Below are 22,031 nucleotides of genomic sequence, written 5' to 3' on the forward strand. Positions count from 1 at the left end.
AGTCTCACTCATTCATAAATATTTATTGAGCACCTACCACGTGATCAACAGTTTTCTACAAACTCAACAGGAAACAACACAGACACTGTCCCTGCCTTCATGGCATTTACAGTCTTGAACTGCAAGTGAAATAAGATGATTTCAGATGCTGACAATTGGTATGAAGAAAAGAAGCCTGAGCAATAGGCTAGAGATCAACTGAAGGTTGAGGCTGGCTCGTTGTATGGTGGTACGGGAGGGTCTCTTAGAGTAGGTGACCTTTCAGCTAAGATCTGAATGATGTGAAGGACCAGTCATGCAAAGTTGTGGGGGAAGAACATTCAGGCAGAAAGAAAATCATGCATAAAAACCTGTGTGGTCCGTAAACAATAGCGCCCACCTTTCTTCCTCCTCCCGCTGGTAAACACTAATAAACTTTGGTCTCTATACATTTGCCTTTTATTATCTTTTTGTTTAAGTGAGGTCATATAATATTTATCCTTTTGTGATTGGCTTATTTCATTCAGCATAATGTCTTCACGCTCAAAGCATGTATCAAGGCATTATTACTCTTTCTTGCTGAGTAGTATTCCATGGTAGGTATATCCACATTTTGTTTACTCATTCATGTATTGATGGGTATTTAGGTTGTTTCCATCTTTTGGCTACTGTGAATAATGCTGATATGAACATTGGTGTACATATATCTGTTCGTGTCACTGAGTTTTGGTTTATGGTGATGAGAAAATCGCATCCATTAAGGGCAGAGTTGCACAGTCGTTAACATAATTGCTGTCAATAAGTTGTACATCTGTTAAAAGTTGAATGGGCAAAAGTGGTTTGAAAGATATATTTACAACAGCAACAACAAAAAGAGCAGCTGCTGAGGCTGTTTATGTAAACATCTCATAAGTTTTTGGTTTCTTGATTTGGAGGTTTAGGGTCATGGTTTCAGGGGACATCCCAGTCAACTGGCCTAATATTGTGTATAGTGCTTCTGTTTTATCTCCTAGGTCATTGCATAGTACCTGGGGTCTTAAAAGCTTGTAAACGTCCATCCAAGGTAGAACAGCTGTTCTCTACTCACTTGGAGGAACAGAGGAAGAAGGAGAGCCAGGAACAGAAAGAGGATATGGAATGTGTGGCTAATTGCTTCCATGAACAACTGCCTCTTTTGCCATGAGACCAGAAGAGCTGGATGGTGCCTGGCTACCATTACTGAACATTTTTATCAATGATTCTACAGAAGAATCTCGATCAAAAGTGGGGAACTGCAGGAAAGAATTTTCAATTCTCATGGAATCCAGCCTTTCTGGAGCCATGGAGGCTGGATAAATCCCTGAAACTATTGTCATGAGATAGTCTTTAAACTTTAAACCTTATACCAAAAATGTCCCCTGGAGGCTTCTTAAAACCAAACAACAGGTGAGCTTAACTAGTAAAGAATGTCTGCCTTGAACACTGTGCTCTTTTAAGAACTATCTATATAGGATCAAACTGACAACAGCAACATGAAAGATTAGATAGAAAACGTAGGGGGCAGTGAATTTATTTTAACGGGGGAAGAGCAATTCAGAAAAGGAAGGTGAGAATGGTTGCATGACTTCAGGAAAGTAATCAAGGTCGCTGAATTGTACAAGTAGAAATTGTTGGTGTATGGTCTACTGTGTATATTCTCAACAGCATCAAAAAATGAAATAAAAAAAAAACTGTTGTGGGACAAGCTCAGCATGTTCAAGGGAAAAAGCAAGTCAAAGTGGCTGGGGTAGAATGATGAAAGGAAAGACAATTGTAAGGTATGGTAAGACAGGGTAAGTCAGGGGCCAGATCACAAAGGGCTTGTGGAACAGAGCAAGGTATTTAGACTTTATTCTACAAGTGATGGGAAATGACTGGAGAGTTTTAAGCACTCAGTCAGCTGCTCTGTGAAGAACAGGCACTAATGGAAGCAGAGAGGTCAGTGAGGAGGCCATGCATGGTGCAGGTACAAGAAGACGGTGGTTGCACCAGTGTTGTGGGAGAAACAATGGTGATGGGTAGTCAAAATCAGAATACAGTTTAGAGATAAGAGAATGAGGCTTGCTAATTAATGGATTAACTAAAGAGGATGAAAGAAAACGAGGAATCAAAGAAGACTCTGAAGTTTTTGGCCTGAGTCACTGGGTGGGGTCTAGAGTAGAGTCATTGGCAGACTGAGGACACATTAGTGGATGAGAAGAATCAGGAACTCTGTTTTGGCTACACTAAATATAAGATGCCTGTCAGATAGCTGAGTGAATAATTCTAGGAGGCCATTAAAAAGCCACTCTATAAATGTACCATACTATTACTATTCATTGCTATTAGTTTCAGGAGAGTTAAATATTCCTCAAGTATAGAGAAAAGACTGAAGAGTTTGGGTTCAGACAAATCTGAGTTCAGATTGCAGCTCTGTCACTTATGGCTTTACAATCTTAGGCAACAAACCATCTTTTTTGAGTGTCAGTTTCTTCATCTGTAAAACGAGGGCAAAACTGTGCAGCCCCAGGGTTGTTGTGAGGACCAGATGGGATGGTTGGCAGCAGATGCCAGGGCAGCCCCTGGCACAGAGGAAGCACAGCACACGGGGCAATTGACACTATTCCTATGAAAGCCAGGCCCTGCCAGCAAGGAGCTCGATAATGTTAGCTGTGGCTCTCATTCTTATCATTAGTTATTATTATCCTTAGGTTGATGGTAACTTTATGAAGGAAAAAAGCCTGAGAAATTCCAAAGCAATACAGTAGTACTGTTTTGAGTGACTGAAATAGCAGGTCAAGAAAAATGACAGCTATGGGGATAAAAATGTGGATCTACAAAACATGCAATCAAGAAAACCTGTGAGCTGTGAAAACCAAGTAACCTCAGGAACCCCTACTCCCACCCGGCAGCACCAGCTTCCATCAGTACAGAAGAAGCTAGATGGGAAGGTAGGCAGGTGGGAGGGAGGGGGACCCATCCTCATTGAAGGTGTAAGGTCACTGAGGAGACGAGACTTTGGGAAACTGTCAGTGCTGTCAGCACCGAGAGTGTGTGACAGAAGTACTGTGTTTATATGATGCAATAACGGAGTGGTGTGGATGGGGCCTCCCATATGGGTGCCATGTGGCCCACCCCATCTTCAGGCTCTGGCTTTCTGCAGTGGCCCCTGAAATTGCTCAGTAGTGTGCCTTACACATTTACCATGGGTGGCACTCTGCTCTTTCCAAGTGGTTGTAATAGAACAATGGCCACTGCTCAACGTGAAAATAAAAACAGGTTTCCACGACAACCACTTCTAAGCAAGGTACTTGGGAGATGTCCCTGCACAGAGGCAGTGCCAATGGGGTCAATCGTCATCTATGGAGACTGAGCCCTCCACCTCACCCCCACTGGCACATAGACACCCTGGGCTGGGCTTGAAAAAGGACTTGGTGAAATATCATCCTGAGCTGAGCTTGAGGTCATCCAACCACCAGCCTGGGAAAGAAAGGGTCCGCTCAAGTGGAGGAATAATGCAGATACAACTGCAAGAGGGACATTTCAACTACACAGAAAAAGAGGTTGCTTTGATATCTGAAAACAAATCATCATAGCAGCAGAGTTGTATCTAAGAAATCGATGTGAGCCAGCCCAAGCCATTATTTGTACTGATTTGCCAAGGCAGGATTAATAGACCCGCAGTCGAAAGCCATATCAGTTCTTGAAAGTTAAAAAAAAAAAAAATTCTTTAAACATATTTAAAATCCAGTGTTCTTGACAATTCCAACTGGATCTCAACCCCTCCCACCTTAGTTTGAATTGGAGTAGTGCTATTAGATTGAGTTGAGCAGTGGGGGGAACACTTGATTGTTGCCTGGACTTTGGGAGTAAGGGAGATATGTGTTAAAGACTGGCTCCTCCACTTATGAGCTCTCTTTCTTTTTCAAGGGGTCCATCTCATTATCTGAACAAGGGGTCCATCTCACAGGGTTAGTGTGAGATCATATCATGTGCTCAGCACAGCATGTGGTAAACAGCCAACACTTGATGTGGTATGGGTAATGATGTCCATGAGGGTCACATTTAACAGTGGTCAACAGTGCAAACATGGGGGATTGGAGCATGATGCCCAGGGAAGTTGAAGCTGGCTCCTGGAGAGGGTTCTGGAGCAGACCCTGGTCTTTGGCCTGTGAGTAGAAGTACTGCCTTTGCTTAATTTCTTAGGGTGGGTAGCTTCACAGGCAGCAGCAGGCCTAACCCCAGTTGTCTGTTACCCCTGCATATCAGGCAGACTTGGGTAGGGTCACATTTCTGTCCATCCCCTCCAGCACAGGAGTAGGCAGCCCAGGAACCAAAGCTGCCAGTCACTTAGTCCTCCAACAGGGTGTCTCAGAGATATGCGAAACCTGGCTTGGAAATCCCAGTGAAGCCTGAATGGCTACCCACAAGCTCCAGAAAGTGCAGCTAGCTCTTCCCAGTGGCCTCAGCATCTTGTTCAAGTGCTGAACACATTAGATGGGGCTCAACAAGCATTTGATGAATGAATGAATAGTGGAGATGGCGTAATCTTGAGGTGAGGCAGGTAGACCAGTGAGTGTGCAAGAAACATTCCTACTACAATGCAATGTAGGTTTTTACCACTTCCCACTCTACCTCACAGTCTATGGAAGATCATTACAAAGTCAGGCCCACCCTGATTTCACTGATAGTTACTCAGCCACACCTGAAACAAGTACCTGCTGTGGCCTACTGCTCACTATGCTACGTGTTGATTGAATGAATTAAAATGAACCCCAGTGCCATTTCACACCAACAGCTTGAGTGTCACATAGCTAACAAGTGGAGGTGAGGATTTCAGTCTATGCCATCCAGCTTCAGAGTACAAGCTCTTAACCATGACACTGAGCTGCCAACCCTTCCTCTGTCCTCCCACATAACACCTCACCGACCCATGCCTCTACCATACCCCTCACCTGGCTGAGCAGAAACTATGTTTACATGTCTGCCTTCCTCACTGGGGGCAGTCCCAATGCTCAGCATGGTTCTGGCACATGGTGAATGTGTCTGATGACTCTGGAAGGGCCACCCTGGAAGAGTATCTAGAAGCAAGGCACCAGAAAAGCCTGTGCCTCTTTCAACTCTGGGGACCTGGAGGTCTGAGTTGAGAATCAGTGAATGGAACCTGAAAACCTGATAAGTAAAAGACAAAACAGCCCCTTCCAATCAGAGGTGCCACATCCCTTTTGCCCCTGCCACTGCAGGATTAGTGGCTTTGTCACTTTGGGCCCAGAGGCCACATCAAACATGTCACTATTCTCTCACCTGCACTGATCCCTGATTCTTGTCTCCAGAAATTGTATACTTTTTTCTTCTTATGTAATGAACACTTAACTGTCCCTCTCACTCAAAAAGCCTTTCTCTGAGAGGCCACGAAGGTACACCTCCATGGACCACCCAGGAACACGACTCTCTGCAATCTGAGCCACTATTTGGTGCCCCTCCAATGGCTGCTCAGTTCCCCAAAGAGGGGGCATCTTTTCAAAGAGGGGGCAGGAGGGCAAGACCAACAACTGAAAGTCAGCTTTGTACCCAAAGGGATGTTAAAAAACTTGTATGCCCGGTGGTACATACAGTGACCATAAATGTTTTCAGCCTCTGGGGTTTACTGGGAAGCTACTGTACCACTGAAAGTACATGCTGTCACAAGGCAGGGGCCTTTATGACTGTCTGAAACTGAGGAAATGGGCATGTGCTACAAATTACTGTTTTTACAGGGTATTGTATGAGGTGTTTGAATTTTGGGTAGGAAAAATAGAAATTGTGAGAATTTTTATTTGTTATACATATGTACTAATAGACCCCACTGGGAACTGTGGAGTATAGTTAGTGGTATTTTGTATGTACCACTTAGGGTAGGCTTGTGGGAAGGGGCAAGAAAAAAAATCCATACTACCTACCAAAAATTCGAATACATTCAAAGATTCAGCATCCTTCCATTAATGAAAAGACATAGTGTCTTAATCATCTAGTGCTGCTGTAACAGAAATACCACATGTGGATGGCTCTAACAAAGAGAAATTTATTCTCTCACAGTCTAGTAGGCTAGAAATCCAAATTCAGGGTATCAGCTCCAGAGGAAGGCTTTCTCTAACAGCTCTGGAGGAAGGTCTTTCTCATCAATCTTTCCCTGGACTAGAAGCTTCTCCATGAAGGAACCCCGGGTCCAAAGGACATACTTTGTTCCCGGCACTGCTTTCTTGGTGGTATTAGGTCACCTGTCTCTCTGCTCTATTTTCTCTGTTATATCTCAAAAGAGATTGCCTCAAGACAATCCAATCTTGTAGATTTGAGTCCTGCCTCACCATCCCACCTCCTTAACATCATGGAGGTAGGATTTACAACACATAGGAAAATCACATCAGATGACAAAATAGTGGACAATCACACAATACTGGGAATTATGGCCTAGCCAAATTGATACACATATTTCTGGGGGACACAATTCAATCCATGACACATGGTATCAATAAAAAATTCAAAGCAAAAAATAATTGGCTCACCAAAGGGTTAAAATCCCAGAACCCACTTCAAGTACAGAAAATTCTCCAGGAAAGGAGAATCCAGAGTGATTGAGTATTCAGGAAATCTCAGGGTAACTCTGAATCTTTTCTATCTTTCGATTTTTCACTGGAAAAATCTTTGAATAGTGTCAACCTTATTTTCTGACATTACTCAGACTAGATGAGAGAACAAAGTGAGATCTTTCTAAATGATGGAAGATGCTAGCATCAAAAAAGAGAAACATGGGAACTAATGTGGGTAATAATGTCCTAATCTCTGGACACATTCTGCAGGTCTGTCCATCTCTTATCTTTTGAAGTTTTTAAATAGCTTTAAAACAAAAACCACACCCACTTCCCTGGAGTCAAATCCTGCTCTTAGCAACCCCATAGGGTTTCCAAGGCTGTAATCTTCACCCGAATAAATTGCCACATCTTTTTCCCACAGAGCGGCAGGTGGGTTTGAGCCGGCCACCCGTTTAACCACTGTGCCACCAGGGCTCCTCATATATATTTGTGAAGCTATTACTGTCATCAAGATAATTAACATATCCATTATACCCAAAAGTTGCTTCACGCCCTTTTGTAACTCTGCTACCTGTCTACACCCGTTGCCCCTCCCCCCCTTAGGCAACCACTGTTCTGCTCTCTGTTACTATAGATTATTTTACATTTTTTACAGTTTTATATCAATAGAATCAAACAATATGTTCTATTTTTTATCTGGCTTCTTACACTCAACATAATTTAATACTCATGCTGTCTGCATGGAGAATTCATTCCTTTTAACAGCTGAGTAGTATTCAATTGTATGGCTATACCCTGCTTGTTTATTCATTCACTTATTATTTTTTTTTTTTTATTAATAGGCATCCGTGAGGTTTCCTGTTTTATGTTATTACCAATAAAATGATCAGGGACTGAAAACCCTATGGAGCACTCTCTGACACACATGAGGTCACCATGAGCCTGAATCAACTGGACGACAATTGTTTTTGGTTTTGTTCTGGTGGATGGAGGGTGAGGGTACTGACGTAATGCTCTCTTGGAAAACACTGTGAAGAAGTCTGACTGCTCATTTCCACACCATATTAACAGGGAATTTTTGTTTCTTTTAAAGAAAAACAAAAGCAACATGATCATGAACTTAATTAAAGCTGTTTGTAATGATTTAATTAGATTTATAGCAATGTGAATATTCATTCTGGCCAGGGACCCTTCTGTCTTTCAAAGGATCAGCAGGCAGAGACCTCATGCACTTTGCAATTTTACCTAATTCTTAATTTCATCTCCTGATGAGGTGAGGAAGAGCGTTATCATGTTCAAGTAATTGCTTCATCAGACGGCTTCATTGTGCATTGAACAGATCTGACAACAGGAAGGTTACTCTTCCTAATCTGTTTTTAACAAAAGCACTAACTAATTACCTGGCGTCCTTCTCAAGGCATGTGAAAAGAAGAAATGAAAAATGCATCCAGAGAATTTACACAGACTACTTCAACATGCAGGTTAGTCATGAAGTTAGACTAAATCTTGCTTAAATGCATATCTGCATATAGAACATAGAAATAAGTGGTAAAATAATTAGTTGAATTGCTTCCTTCTGCTCTAACTTCATGACTGACCTGCATGTTGAAGTAGTCTGTGTAAATTCTCTGGATGCATTTTTCACTGTGGTTGGTGTTTGAACATCTGTGCTTTCTGAAAATGTCACAATAACCATTTTCCCTGAAAGTTTATCTTCAGGAGCCAAAAAGACTGTGTTATCCTGGCATGTTCTAAGAAGAAAGAAATGCTTACTAGACCTGAGGACAGATGTACCCCACAATCAAGAGGAAGTATGGAGGCATTAGGCCAAATGGTTTAAAAGAATTCTGAATTAAAGTGACACCTGATCTCCTTTATTTTAGATGAACTTTCTTTTTAACTAGATAGCTAACATGTCTAGTATAAAGATCTTGGCTTATGTGCCCCTCTGTGCCTGTGGTTCTTAGAAAACACAGTGTGCTTGAATATGTTATTTATTCAAACTAGTGTCATTTAGCTGAAGTCTTTAATGAGACTAATATATTTGATATTTATAAAGATGACTGTGGTACATTAGTCTATAGATTTTACTCAGTCCAATATATATGCTTTCCCTCCTTCTTCTTCAAATATATATATATACATATAAAATTATATATAAAACCTTTGATCACAAGTAAAGGGGGTGGGAGCATGCAGAGGGCCATGTGATCAGGGTAGGCCAGTCACAGAACTATATCAGCCTGGATACAGTATCTGGTTAAGGGATGGACACATGATTCAAAAACAGCCAACTGGAATCTCTCCCTAAGTAAGGAAATACAGACACTGGTAAAAGGAGGTTTTTTCTTCTCATCTATAGTTTTTAGATTAAGAGCAAATTAATTTGGGCTGTCAAAATCCATATTCTCTGCCAAGGGGAGAAAGACTCTTTGCAGAATGAAGCCAAGCAGAGACAAGCAAAGATGAAAGACAGAAGGAGTGCTGTCAACACTGAACTTCCCCTCCTATCTCTGAGGCCTGGCTACTACCCCAGTGTACTTTCTAGCCTTGTATGCCAGTAAACTCTTATTTTTTTATTTAAGCTACATTTGAGTTATGTTTCTGTCACTTAAAATCAAAAGCATTCTGATGATACAGCTGGTATTTTATATTACTTTTCTGATGAATTTTCACTCATGGAAGTAAAGACTGTGACTCTAGAGTCAGGCCAGCATTCAAATATCTGCTCTGCTACTAGTGTTGGCTTTGGAAATTTTTATAGCCTCAGTGTTCTCATCTTTAATTTGGGACCTCATAAGTTTGTTGTGAGAATTAATAAAAAAAAAAAAAAAGTACAAGGAAAGCACAATGCCACAGAACTTAATACATATCCAACAGTTAAGTACTACCGATGCTGTCATTGTTGTTATCAGTACTATTTAAAATGTTACTGTGGGGGAGACTACTAGATAATCCCAATAGCCACTCTGTCCTTCCTTTAATAGTAGAACTCTCAAATTTTAGCTTCCCAGAATAAAAAGCACATTTCCCAGTCTCCTTTACAGCTTGGTATGGCCTTGTGAATCAGTTCTGGCCAATGGGATGAGAGCAAAAGTGACATATGTGACTTCTGGATCGTGCCCCATTTTCTTTCCTCCTTTCTGCTGACTGGAGCGCATCAGCCATCTTGGACCCAGAGGTCAAAGCTCAACAATTCCAATCGTTGAGAACTACAGAACCACACGTTAAAAGAATCCTGGGTCCTCAACATTTCAGAGCCACCATATCAGCCCTAGGCTTATCTTTAGACTATTTACATATGAGAAAAATAAAATTTATTTTATCTGTTTCATTTGGGTTTTGTTATAGCAGTCAGAACCTATATCCTAAAACACAGTTGATATTTTTAATATGAGTCACACTTGCTCCATCCAGCAGCCCTGTGAAGGAGAAAGGAGGATGAAAACAAAGGCTCTGGGAGGTTAAACCATAATCCAAGATAAAAATGCCTGATAATAACAAAACTAGGCAAGAACTCTATCTAAATTAATAGTTAAGGCTTCTTATACCATATACTAGTTCTCATTGCCACATGATATTTGGCTAGCCCATAGTGAGGAAAAGCAGTTGAAAATGAATAAGGCCTGAAGGGAAAAGGCAAAGTTGGTATGTGTATGGTGAAGAATTTGCCACAAATCTCAAAATGTTTAGTTAACAAAGGAAAATTGCTTAGAGTTGGTTAAATGTCATGGACTATTTCTCCAAAGCCATAAAATCTCTATTGTTGACTCTTCCTAAGCAACAGAAAATCAAAATAATGAAAGCCAGTATCCTTATAATCATCTAGAATCTACTGCTGGATCCCTCATCAGACCACTGATGTCCACTGTGGTCAATGTGTACATGACTTTTCTTCCCCCACTACCTGACAGTGCCACATGGACAGGGATTTTTACTTCTTGTTGTCCGCCATAGGTCTGCACAGAGGGAGCATCCAACGGCTGTCAAATTGCTGCAGCTACTATTATATTTAATGCCATCACTATTGCCACTGTGCTCCAGCTTGCTGATGCACAAAATGTGCAAATGCAGGCCTTCTACCTTCAATTTCCCATAATTTTATTTTCTGCTTAGTCAGAGGCAAGACCCTCACCAATAAGCCATTACGAGTTAAGATAATTCTCACCCTAGAGGTCCAGTGAAGGCAAGACTATCCAAAAACATCTCTGAAAATACTGACTGCCTCAACTCTGTCAAAAACAAAGAAGAGTAGCCACACATAAAAACTTTCCACGCCTGTCAAGGTCACAGGGTCATAAAGTCTGGGGGAGACTGAGAAGACACACTGAACTCGAAGCCATCTTGAGGAGTCTAACAAATTCACACTCTAGATTTGCTGTAATTCTCAGAACAGCCTGTTCTTGGGAAATGCCGGCCAACAGAGACTCCATTTGCCAAGAACTTGAAACATGACCTTTACTTGGTAGCAATTGTTGGAAACTATTAAATCGACTCTGAAAATAATATAATCTGCAGCAACAATATGCTGAAAGAAATGCCAAGCCTGTAAAGCAAGCTCTCTTGCTACTTCTCCCTCACGTATGCACACTCAGAGAACAGAAGAAAAACATTTTCTTTCACAGCAGTTCTTAACTCTGCATCTCTCTTCTGCATCTAGACATAAATGAGCCATTTGCTAATTGTTTAACAGCGATTAAGTAAGTAAATGTTGGATAGAGGGAGCGATGAGAGCAGGGGGGTGTTTTCCTGCTTGTTTTCAAATTACCAACAGCCAGGCTGATGTCGGAGAATATGGTTGGCTCTCTAGGGCTCCCAAGAACACAAGGAGAGCCCTGTTCTCAGAGGTCAGGCCGAGCATCCTAGCTTCTGTCTGGGAAATGACCAGTCATAGCCCTAACATCTGAGCTTTTGAGAGAGGAGGGAGCACCTTGAGATAAGTCAAGAATCCTGCTGGAGGCAGCCTGGCAATGAGACGCACCCAGGGCCAGGACCTAGAGCAGGAGGGACCATCCCCCTGCTCCTTCCGGAGCTTCTGGGACCCCAGCACCACTCCAGATTGCCTCATGTTTTCCAAAACTACTCTATCCTCCAGCAGGACAGAATCTGAGATTGCCCACCTGAGCCTGGGCTGGCCTGGGCCTCCAGTCAGTACATCAGTCCTCCTCTTCTTACAAGATTAAAAGTTGGGAGGCAGGTCCCAGGTCAGCTTTAGTTTTTCAATGTGGATAATAGGGGAGAAACAAAAGGGTTTCAGAAACGAGTTACCAGATAGTCCAGAAAGCTGTTGGCAAGAGACCTTTCGCTGATCTTAGAGCTGAAAAGACTTTCTATATGAAATTCAAACAATCAGCAAGACCGGCAATGACTTCCTGTGCACCTCTAGACTGTTTTCTTTCCATCTCTGCAACCACTATACAAATCCAGGTCTCACTTGCACCTTGACTGGAAAATTCCAGTAGGTTCTCACAGTAACTCTGCCTCCATTCCTGCTCCCAACCCATTCCTTGTGCTGCTGCCAGTGCAAGAAAATTCAAAAATGCAAATCTTTTCCCTAATGCTCTTGGGGTAAAGTTCAAGCCCCTACATACGGGCTTCAAGGTGCTAGAAGATGCGGCCCCTGATTACTTTTCTAGCTCCTTTTATTTAGCTAGTTACTCACCCCCCTTCCCACCCAACCCTACATATGACCAAGCCATGCTGGCACTGTAACCCATTCCTTCAGGATGCCATACTTTCTTTCATCTCTTCAACCTCCATTTCTTCCTGACAAAATAAGCTGCCCATCTCTTCTCTACTCTTCTTCTAGTTGACGCCTTCCAGCCTTATGATCTCAACTGAACCATCGCTACTACTAAAAAGACTGTTTTCACCTCCAACCTGGTTGAGGAGACCTTGTCCTGTGCTCCTAGCCAAATGCACCTTGTCTAAATACCTATTCTAATGAAAAGAAATCACTTTTCAATAAGTTTACTTACCTTGTTCTTTGTGTGGCATTTCTCAAGCTGAAAGAACTGAAGAAGAAATTTAAGCCTCGATTTGGAATATTGAAGGGCAAAAGATTGAATGACACAGGAAATATCAAAAGAAAATGGAAAGAATACACGGAGTCACTGTACCAAAATTAACTGGTCAATGTTCAACCATTTCAGGAAGTAGCACATGATCAAGAACAAATGCGACTAAAGGAAGAAGTCCAAGCTGCACTAAAGGTACTGGAAAGAAAGCAAGAAACAAGGCTCCAGGAATTGACGCAATACCAATTGAGACACTTCAACAAATGGAGGCAACACTAGAAGCATTCAGTTATCTACAAGAAATTTGGAAGACAGCTACCTGGCCAACTGACTGGAAGAGATCCATATTCATGACCATTCCAAAGAAAAGGTGATCCAGCGGAATACAGAAATTATTGAATAATGTCATTAACATCACACACAAGTAAAATTTTGCTGAAGATAATTCAAAGATGGTTGCAGAAGTACATCGACAGGAAACTGCTAGAAATTCAAGCCAGATTCAGAAGAGGACTTGGAACCAGGGATATCATTACTGATGTCAGATGGATCTTAAGTGAAAGCAGAGAATACCAAAAGATGTTTACGTGTGTTTTATACTGTGTGGATCATAACAAATTATTGATAACATTGCAAAGAATGGGAACAAATGGGACTATATAAAGAACACAGCATCAGGATTGGAGGAAGACTCATTAACAACCTGCAATATGCAGATGACATAATCTTGCTTGCTAAAAGCAAAGGGGACTTGAAGCACTTACTGATGAAGATCAAAGACGACAGCCTTCAGTATGGATTACACCTCAACATAAAACAAAAACCCTCACAACTGAACCAATAAGCAACATCATGATAAACGGATAAACGAAGTTGTCAAGAATTTCATTTTACTTGGATTCACAATCACCACCCATGGAAGCAGCAGTCAAGAAACCAAATGGCGTAGTGTATTGGGCAAATCTGCTGCAAAAGACCTCTTTAAAGTGTTAAAAACCCAAAGATGTCACTTTGAGAACTAAGGTGTGCCTTGGAATTTTCAATCACCTCATAGCACGCAAAAGCTGAACAATGAATAAGGAAGACCGAAGAATTGACGCCTTTAAATTATGGTGTTGGCACAAAGAATAAGGAATATACCATGGACTGCCAGAAGAATGAACAAATCCGTTGTGGAAGAAGTACAGTCAGAATGCTCCTTAGAAGTGAGATTGGTGAGACTTCATCTCACTTACCCTCAACAAGATGGAGTGACACAGCAGCTGCAACAATGGGCTCAAACATAGCAATGATTGTGAGGATAGCCCAGGATGAAGCAGCATTTCATTCTATTGTACACAGCGTTGCTGTGAGTGGGAACCAATTTGATGGCACCTACCAACAACACCTTCCTTGTAAGTTCCATGAAAACTGGAGCTTTGTCTATTTTTGTCCTTTGTCATATCTCAAGTATCTAGTACAATGCATGGCGCAGATGAAGAACTCAATAAACATTTATTGAATTTCTGGGCAGCACTACTTCACTTTTCCTGGCCGGGAGAATGTGATATTAAGGGCAGTTAAGAATGACTAGGCTGATCCTTATTGCCTAGAGGCAGGTTCAAGTGATCTATATCAGACTCTCAAACTAGCTGTAGTATTGGCCTTCCCAATGATATGCTTCTGTATCTTGTATGGGTTATGGAGCCTGAATAATCATTTATTGCCATGCAACATCCTATTCCTTCATCTCATGACTCTGTGCCTTCTTGTGCTCTTTACCTTTGATCCTGGGTAAGCCACAGAGCTCTGAGTGGCATCCCTGGTGCCAGGACACTGGAAGAGACCTACTTTAGAGAAAGGCTCCTAAATTAATTCCCCCAGTTCTAGGAGGCTAGTCAGGGCCCAGAAGCAGAAGGAAGGTTTGTTCGATAGGACCCTGAAGACAAACGACCAGAATGAAGGACAGAGCTGATGCTCAGACTTCTTCGCCTGCTGCTCCTGACAACGCTTCCCATAGCCTCTTGATCTACCTTCAAAGAAGTAAACTGTTCACCTGGAGAATGGTGATTATTTATTATGTATGGTGTGTGGGTTTTCCTGGTGATAATGGGACTAGGGCTGTAATATATTTTGACCTAAACTAATTTTTTTAAGTTTGACTTATAACATCAAATTGCTTCCTGTTATATAAGCATCATGGTCTTATCTATCCTTTGCTCCTGGACTCAGTGACCCAAAAAAGGCTTTAACTCCAGGGGATAGGAAGTAGTTTATTAATTCGCTCATTTATTCTTATAAATTGAGCATCCACTGGTGTTCCCCTGCAGCTTTGTCTATGAGACTAGAACGTCATCTTGAACCTCAATAAATAAGTGACCATATATTTAGGGGCAATAACTAAAACATTCCAAGTACTAAACCTGACCAGACTGAAATTTCCCCTTGTAAGGAAGCCTTTTTTAATGCCACGGGAGTTTAAAACTGTCTTCTGCTTTAGCAATCTTAAGCAATCAACACAAGTCTTCTGATTGAGTCTTATTTGTTTCATTTTTTTAGGAAAGAGAGAACACAAACTTTCTAGGTCATATATGATAGAAGACTAGGAGACTAAGGCCAAGAACCAGTGTCCACACCATTTTGCACTATAATGTTGCCTCTCTCACCACCACCACCACTCCCCTGCTTTTTTTTTTTTTCTTAATTTCACAGAGTAGTAGGAAGATCACAGACATCCAGGCTTCATGCCTGGATGTCTAACTCGTCCACTGCCCTAATGGGAAACCTTGGACAAGCTACTCAGTCTCTTTGGGCCTTAGTATACCCCATCTATACAATGGGGAGAAGGATACTATACATTCTGATAAGAAGGCTTTAGGTTTCTTCTTTTGCTTCAGAGTAACTTGAGGGGAATAAAAAGACCATTGAGCAGGCCTGGGACGCTGAGGATTCAGTCAAGTTGGTGTAGGAATTTGGACACTTAAGGAACTGCTTCCTACATGCTGCTAGGGAAGACTTTTGAGGGCTCTGGCCAGAGGTGTCTGGAGATAACTTTTCTTAGAAGGAATCAGGAGTCATTGCAAAGGAGTCTTCCAAATCCTAATCTTAAACAAGCTATTTACCAGACCTGTATTTGCCACCTGTAGGCAGACAACCTTCTCAGACTCAAAAAGCAAACCCTTCTACCCAGGCTGCAGGGGGCCTTGACCATTGAGCATTTCCAGAGACATTCCCTGGGCAGCTGACAGCATTTCAAGCCACATCTGACAGGTTACCGTTGCTCCTTATGGCTCAGGGGTCACTAGGAGCTGGCATTTTAAGCTCCTTCTGCAAATAAGAGACAGAGGCATGCAGGCACGTTTTTGCCGGGGTTTGATGTGCAATATGCCACTCGCCCAAACAGCCCTGATCACTTGCTGACATTTCACGTCTCGTCTCCAATCTCAGGCTCAGGGATCAGGCAATTCACTGCAGAGCTAGAAGGAATCATTTGAACAGCATAAACTGGATCTTCACAGAAGGTGAATCATTTCAGGGAGCCTCTAACTCTTTCTGCAGAGCCCTAGGCTGGACGTTTAACTAAGTGACTCAGCCCAAGGTTGGACAGCTTATTTTCTCAAGCTTTAAGCTCCCTCCACCCTATGCACTCACATCCAAGATGGGTTATGCAGACTGTAATTTCCTCTTTCCTTCTCAGCTCAACTCCCTGGTGGCTCCTCTCTTGTCAGATGCTTACTAAGCACCCACTATCCACCATGCCCCATACCTGGTGAAGGTGCTGGCAGGTGTTGTCCCTGCCTCTAGGAGCTCACATTCTTAAGACAGAAAGGGACAAAAAGGCAAATACAGCACTGAGTATCTCACAAGCTTGATGGTTTTCTCACCTTCCAGCTTTGGCTGAATGTCACCTCTTAGATCATTCCCAATATCCACCCTCTTCTCCCTTGTCATCCCCTTCAGTGTTATGGCTACTCGGGCACCCTATCAGTTCTTCAAGCACATCGTCCTGCCTTAGAGCCTTGGCCCATGCTGTTCTCTCTACTGAGAACATCCTACCATACACTCTAGGGCCTTCTCCGCCTTCACTTTCAGCTTAAAGGACATCTCCTCAGAGAAGCCCTAAAAAGCAGACCTCTGCCTGCTGTTCTCTCTCTCCTAGCACCATGCTTCTTTCCACTGTAGAACCTGTCAAAACTTTAAATTACATATTTATGTGCTTGGTTACTTATTTATGTCTATCTTCCCTACCAGACTGCAGCCTCCAAGCGAGCAAGGATGGAGTCTATCTTCCTCCCTATTGCATTCCTATGTTCTGAACAATGTCTAAAACAACTCTAAGTGTTCTATTTATTGAATAGAATAATATTGAATAGCAAAAGTACAATAAGTAGTTGTTGAATGAATGGATGGTCCTTGCTATGATAAATGATTCTGGGATAGGAAGGGGACAGATTGTAGAGGGCCTTGCTAGTAAAAATAAAGATTTTCAGCTTAGTCCTAGAGGTCAGTGGGAATCTCTCACAGCATTTTAAGCAGGAAAGACACATGAGCAGACTTTTACTGCAGAAATATTCCTTCTGCTGTCCTGTGGAAATGGACTTTGAAGGTAGGGGATAGAGGAGACTGGAGGCAGGGAGACCTACTAGGAGGTGCCCATAAAAAATTGATGTTCTTACTACTCAAAGTGTGGTCCATGGACTAGCAGCATGGCCATGACCTGGGATATGCAGAATCTCAGGTCTGTTATATCAGAATCTGGATTTAGCAGGATTCCCAGAGGACTGTGTACACATTAAAACTGGAAAAGCTCAGCTCATTTAGTATATATTCCCCAATACCTAGCACAGTGTCATCACAGAGCAGGGGCACACATGATACTTGTTGAATGAATAAAGGAACTAATAAAGCAATGGGTATGCTACCGAAGCCCTAAAGCAGAGTACATGGGTCTGAATACAAGCCAGACTTACCTTCTGGCTTCCTCTTTTGTTAGATATATGTGAAAACCTGTGAGGATAAAGCTCTACTTTCAATGAACAAAAATCTACGACCTGTGCAACACAAAATCAACAGGGCAGAGTGGCCACAGCTCAAAATAACTCTGAGGACAGTAGGCAGTAAGGGTCCTCCAGGCCTGTGGAATCTCAATGGTGTGAGGGTCAGGATGATGAGGGGGTCACAGAGAACATGAGCTAGCAGCAGTCTGTGCAGTGGGAGAACAACAGAGAGGGAGCCCCAGCAGGAAGGCTCTAGCCTCTGAGCCTGGAGAACCATGTGGCAATGCTCCTGGGGCGTCACTTAGAGTAACTCTCTCAGCCACAGACTCAATTCTTTAAGTGAAACCTTACACAGAAAAACAAGACACGCTAAAGCAGCAGAGCTCTGGCTAGAAGAGATGGGGTGGGTCAAGGCCCTGCTTTCCCCCGCTCCCCATAATCACTTACAGAAAACTCCTGAGATGACATTAACTCCTTCATGCTTACCACAGTGTTAGGCACTAAGGGGTCACTTGATTTGTATTTTTGAATAAAGGCATCAATAAACAAACTCTTGTCAATTCTGTGGTTTTTCTTTCTTTAATTCATTATCCCTGTGAATGTACCCATTCCCAAACACAAATAGGCAACCTTATCCCAAGGACAGTGTTTGAAGTTCCAAGAAAAATAAATAAATGAATAAATCACCTACCTCCTCCTCGTTCCTCCTGATCCGGGCCTCCCTGCTTGCCTAAATCCTACTTAAGCTTAAATGTCCCTCCTCTGTGAAGGTTTTCCTGATCCCTCCACTAAGAATAAATATGCCCATTTTACTCTTAGTCGCTTGTTCTATTAAACCATTTTCTCTTCATTGGTTTGAATAAAAATGAGCTGTCACCACGTTTAGGACCCCCTGAGAAAGAACAGTACCTTCATCCTTGCAGCTCCAGGGCCTGATGCAGTGCAGAACATCTTCTAGATATACAATAAATGCAGATTATATGTCTGCTTATATTATACTCCTTTCACTGTACTGCCCATAAAGCAAGACCCTGGGTCTGGCTGCCTTCTTTATTCCTCATGACTGGATCCTCATTATTCGAGAATTTCCACTGACTCACTAAAACTTATTTGCAACCCCCAATCAATATTTATGATGTTTTGTGGTCATTCGCAGGCATGCTCATGTCCAGAGTGGTGTGCACGTTCCCAATGGAAACCAAACTAGGCTGGTCCCATATTTGCTAATTCAGTGTTCACGAGACTTTATAGAATACAACTGCTGCAAATAACGAGAATCAACTGTATTTGTATCTTTTTAACAGCTTGTTACCTCACTTTCTCCAAGGAGCTCTATACCATGTTCAGAATCACCATTCCCCCTAACTCTTAAGCAATCCAGGTACATAGGATGTAACATTTGTATTTTGCTTGTCTCTTTGGTCAGATGTTATCTCTGAGTCTACTCACATGGCAGTTTCTCAAGGGCAAGGCCTAGAGCCCAGCAAATATCGCAGGACCCAGTTTTAAGAACAAGTAGATACAGTACTTTTGACAACACATAAGACAACAAAGTACACCAACCTTGGATGTGTATGTGTGGCCATCAGAGCCACAGACCATGGTTGACTGGGCCACGGGACAGGGCTTGCACTTGACCAGATTTGAAGTTCCAACCCAGTGTTTGTGGGCCACATTCCCCTTCTTTTGCCTAATGGTGAGAAAAAAAAGGGGTAAGTTAGCTGAAGCCACAGTTCCCAAAGGTCTTTCTTCCAGGTTCCCAGGATAAAAGGCCACATAAATAAGAACGAGTTGCTGTTGAGTCAACTCCAACTCATGGCAACTCAGAGTAGAACTGTTCTCTATGGGGTTTTCTTTCTTTGTGTGATATCGCCCATCTTGTTTCTTTTTTTTTTTTTTAATTGTACTTTATGAAGGTTTACAGAACTAGCTTCTCGTTAAACAGTACATATATTGTTTTATGACACTGGTTAACAATCCCACGACATGTCAATACTGTCCCTTCTCAACCTTGGGTTCCCTATTACCAGCTTTCCTGTCCCCTCCTGCCTTCTAGTCCTTGCCCCTGGGTTGGTGTTCCCCTTTAGTCTCATTTTGTTTTATGGGCCTGTCTAATCTTTGGCTGAACAGTGAACCTCAGGAGTGACTTCATTACTGAGCTAAAAGGGTGTCCGGAGGTCATACTGTCGGGGTTTCTCCAGTCTCTGTCAGGCCAGTAAGTCTGGTCTTTTTTTTGAGTTAGAATTTTGTACTATATTTTTCTCCAGCTCTGTTCAGGATCCTCTAATGTGATCCCTGTCACAGCAGTCAGTGATGGTAACCAGGCACCACCTAGTTGTACTGGACTCAGTCTGGTGGAGGCTGTGGTAGTTGTGGTCCGCTAGTCCTTTGGATTAATCTTTCCCTTGTGTCTGCAGGTTTCTTCATTCTCCCTTGCTTCTGAAGGGGTGAGACCAGTGGAGTATCTTAGATGGCCGCTTACAGGCTTTTAAGAGCCCAGACACTACTCACGAAAGTTGAATGTAGAACATTTTCTTTATGAATTATGTTATGCCAATTGAGCTAGATATTCCCTGAAACCATGGTCCCCACAGCCCTCAGCCCCGCAATTCAGCCCCTCAGGGAGTTTGGATGTATCTTTTGGAAACCCTGGTGGTGTAGTGGTTAAGTTCTACGACTGGTAACCAAAAGATCAACAGTTCAAATCCACCCTGGAAACTCTATAGGGCAGTTCTACTCTGTCTTATAGGGTTGCTATGAGTTGAAATCAACTCGATGGCAACAGGTTTTTTTCTTTTAATGGAGCTTCCAGCTCCATAGGGTTGGTGCTTTTTTGGAAGGAGATCACCAGGCCTTTCTTCTGAGGTGTTTCTGGGTAGACTGGAACCTCCAACCTCTCATTTAGCAGCCAAACATATTAACTGTTTGCAGCACCCAGGGACTCCAATAAATAACTAAGAGGGCTGGTCAAACAGGCAACGGACTCCTAAGAGCTCTTAGCCAACACTCCCATTTGTTCAAACTCATTAATGGGAGTGGGTAGATTTTGTTCCAAAACCCGAGGTTCGATCCACCAGAAGAACCAAGGGAAACAATAGAGCCATTAAAATTGTTGTAAAATATTACTTACTAACATGGAAAGACATTCACAATACATTAAAAAAAATAAATCAGGGAGTGTGGTTTAATAAACTTTAGTACCTGGTACAAGTATGGCATATACCAGGTACCCAGAGAACAGCATCCCAGAGCTTTGGACTCTTCCAGGGCTAAGGAAGCTCTGATGGGCAGCCTTCTGCATGGATGACACAGACAACTCAGCAGTTTAGATAGAAACGAATCTCTAAACACAAGCGAATGACTTTATCACTGCTGTAGAAAACTATCTCTGGATACATTTTAAAGCAATTTCAGTCCAGCTTCCAATTTGCCATTTGATAGAGGCTCTGAGGTGATGTCACTTTCAACTGTTAAAATAATCAGAATTCTACTCTTTCATTCCAGCTTAAGTTTCCCCCCATTCTAACCTTTGTCATAATGATAAATGGCGCTATTAGGACGGCTTGTGTCCACGGAAAGAACCCCATCAGGGTATCATAAACCACTGAAATAAAGGCCTGCAGTTACTGCCACCCTTTCTCTCTTAGCCGAAGCTGCTTTCCCAGCAAACACATGGAAAGACTCTCAGGGCCGTGGGACTGAGTTCTGGGTGGAAGACAAGCATCTCCGGACTGCCCGTCAATCAGGTGATTATATGCCCTTGAGATGTTCTGCACTAGTGGTACTGCCTAGTGGTTAATGTTTGGGATCTGGAATCAGAAACACAAATTCAAACCTCAGCTCTGCCACTTCCTCTCTGCATGACCTTGGGCAGGATGTTAAGCCCTGCAAGTCTCAGTTTCCTCATGTATAAAATGAAGGAAAACACTATTTACTTCAAACAGATTTATGAGGATTAAATGAGTTGATGTACGTAAAGTTCTCAATATAGAGCCTGGAAAATAAGCAGCAGTGAAAATGGTAGCTGTTGTTATAATTATTATCTGCCCCAGTAGATGGGGGTGTAGAAGATGAAATTATCATTGCCATAGAAATGTGGCTTAATCTTAAGGTCGTAGGTTTGGAATGGCATTTAATTCCCCAGAAACACTCACTTGGCCACAAGTAAGAATTTGTGTCCTGCAATTTGTGGGAGGCAGTGAGAGGAGAACGGTGTGTTTGGGAAATACCTGTTCCTTTGAGGGTGACATCAAAAAAGATCACTAAGGGCCATCAGGGATCCCAGGCTGGACAGGCCATAAGAATGAGGCTGCTCTTACCAAAGAACCAGAGAAGAAAGTTCTATAAGGTTCTTTTGATATCATTTAGTCTAACTTGCTCATTTTACTAGTTGGGAGAAACTGAGGCCCAAGCCAGGGAAGAGCCTTGTCCAAAGGCATTCAGATGGTGAGCAGCTAGGCCCAGGATGACATTCATGCAGAGAGGGCCCAGGA

At 42.4% G+C, this 22,031-nt stretch overlaps 1 protein-coding gene across 2 annotated transcripts in view; it reads right to left on the reverse strand.

Annotated features, from left to right (window-relative positions):
* Positions 1–22,031, reverse strand: part of SPOCK1 (SPARC (osteonectin), cwcv and kazal like domains proteoglycan 1) — a 260,129-nt gene that overhangs the window by 157,598 nt on the left and 80,500 nt on the right. For both annotated transcript variants that reach the window (XM_064276524.1, XM_064276528.1), the window contains exon 3: positions 19,102–19,228. In XM_064276524.1, coding sequence (XP_064132594.1) covers positions 19,102–19,140 — 39 coding nt within the window. In that variant the 5' untranslated portion in view covers positions 19,141–19,228. The remainder of the gene's footprint in view (positions 1–19,101; positions 19,229–22,031) is intronic.

This window comes from Loxodonta africana, chromosome 2 (genome assembly GCF_030014295.1).
Source record: "Loxodonta africana isolate mLoxAfr1 chromosome 2, mLoxAfr1.hap2, whole genome shotgun sequence".
NCBI lineage: Eukaryota > Metazoa > Chordata > Mammalia > Proboscidea > Elephantidae > Loxodonta > Loxodonta africana.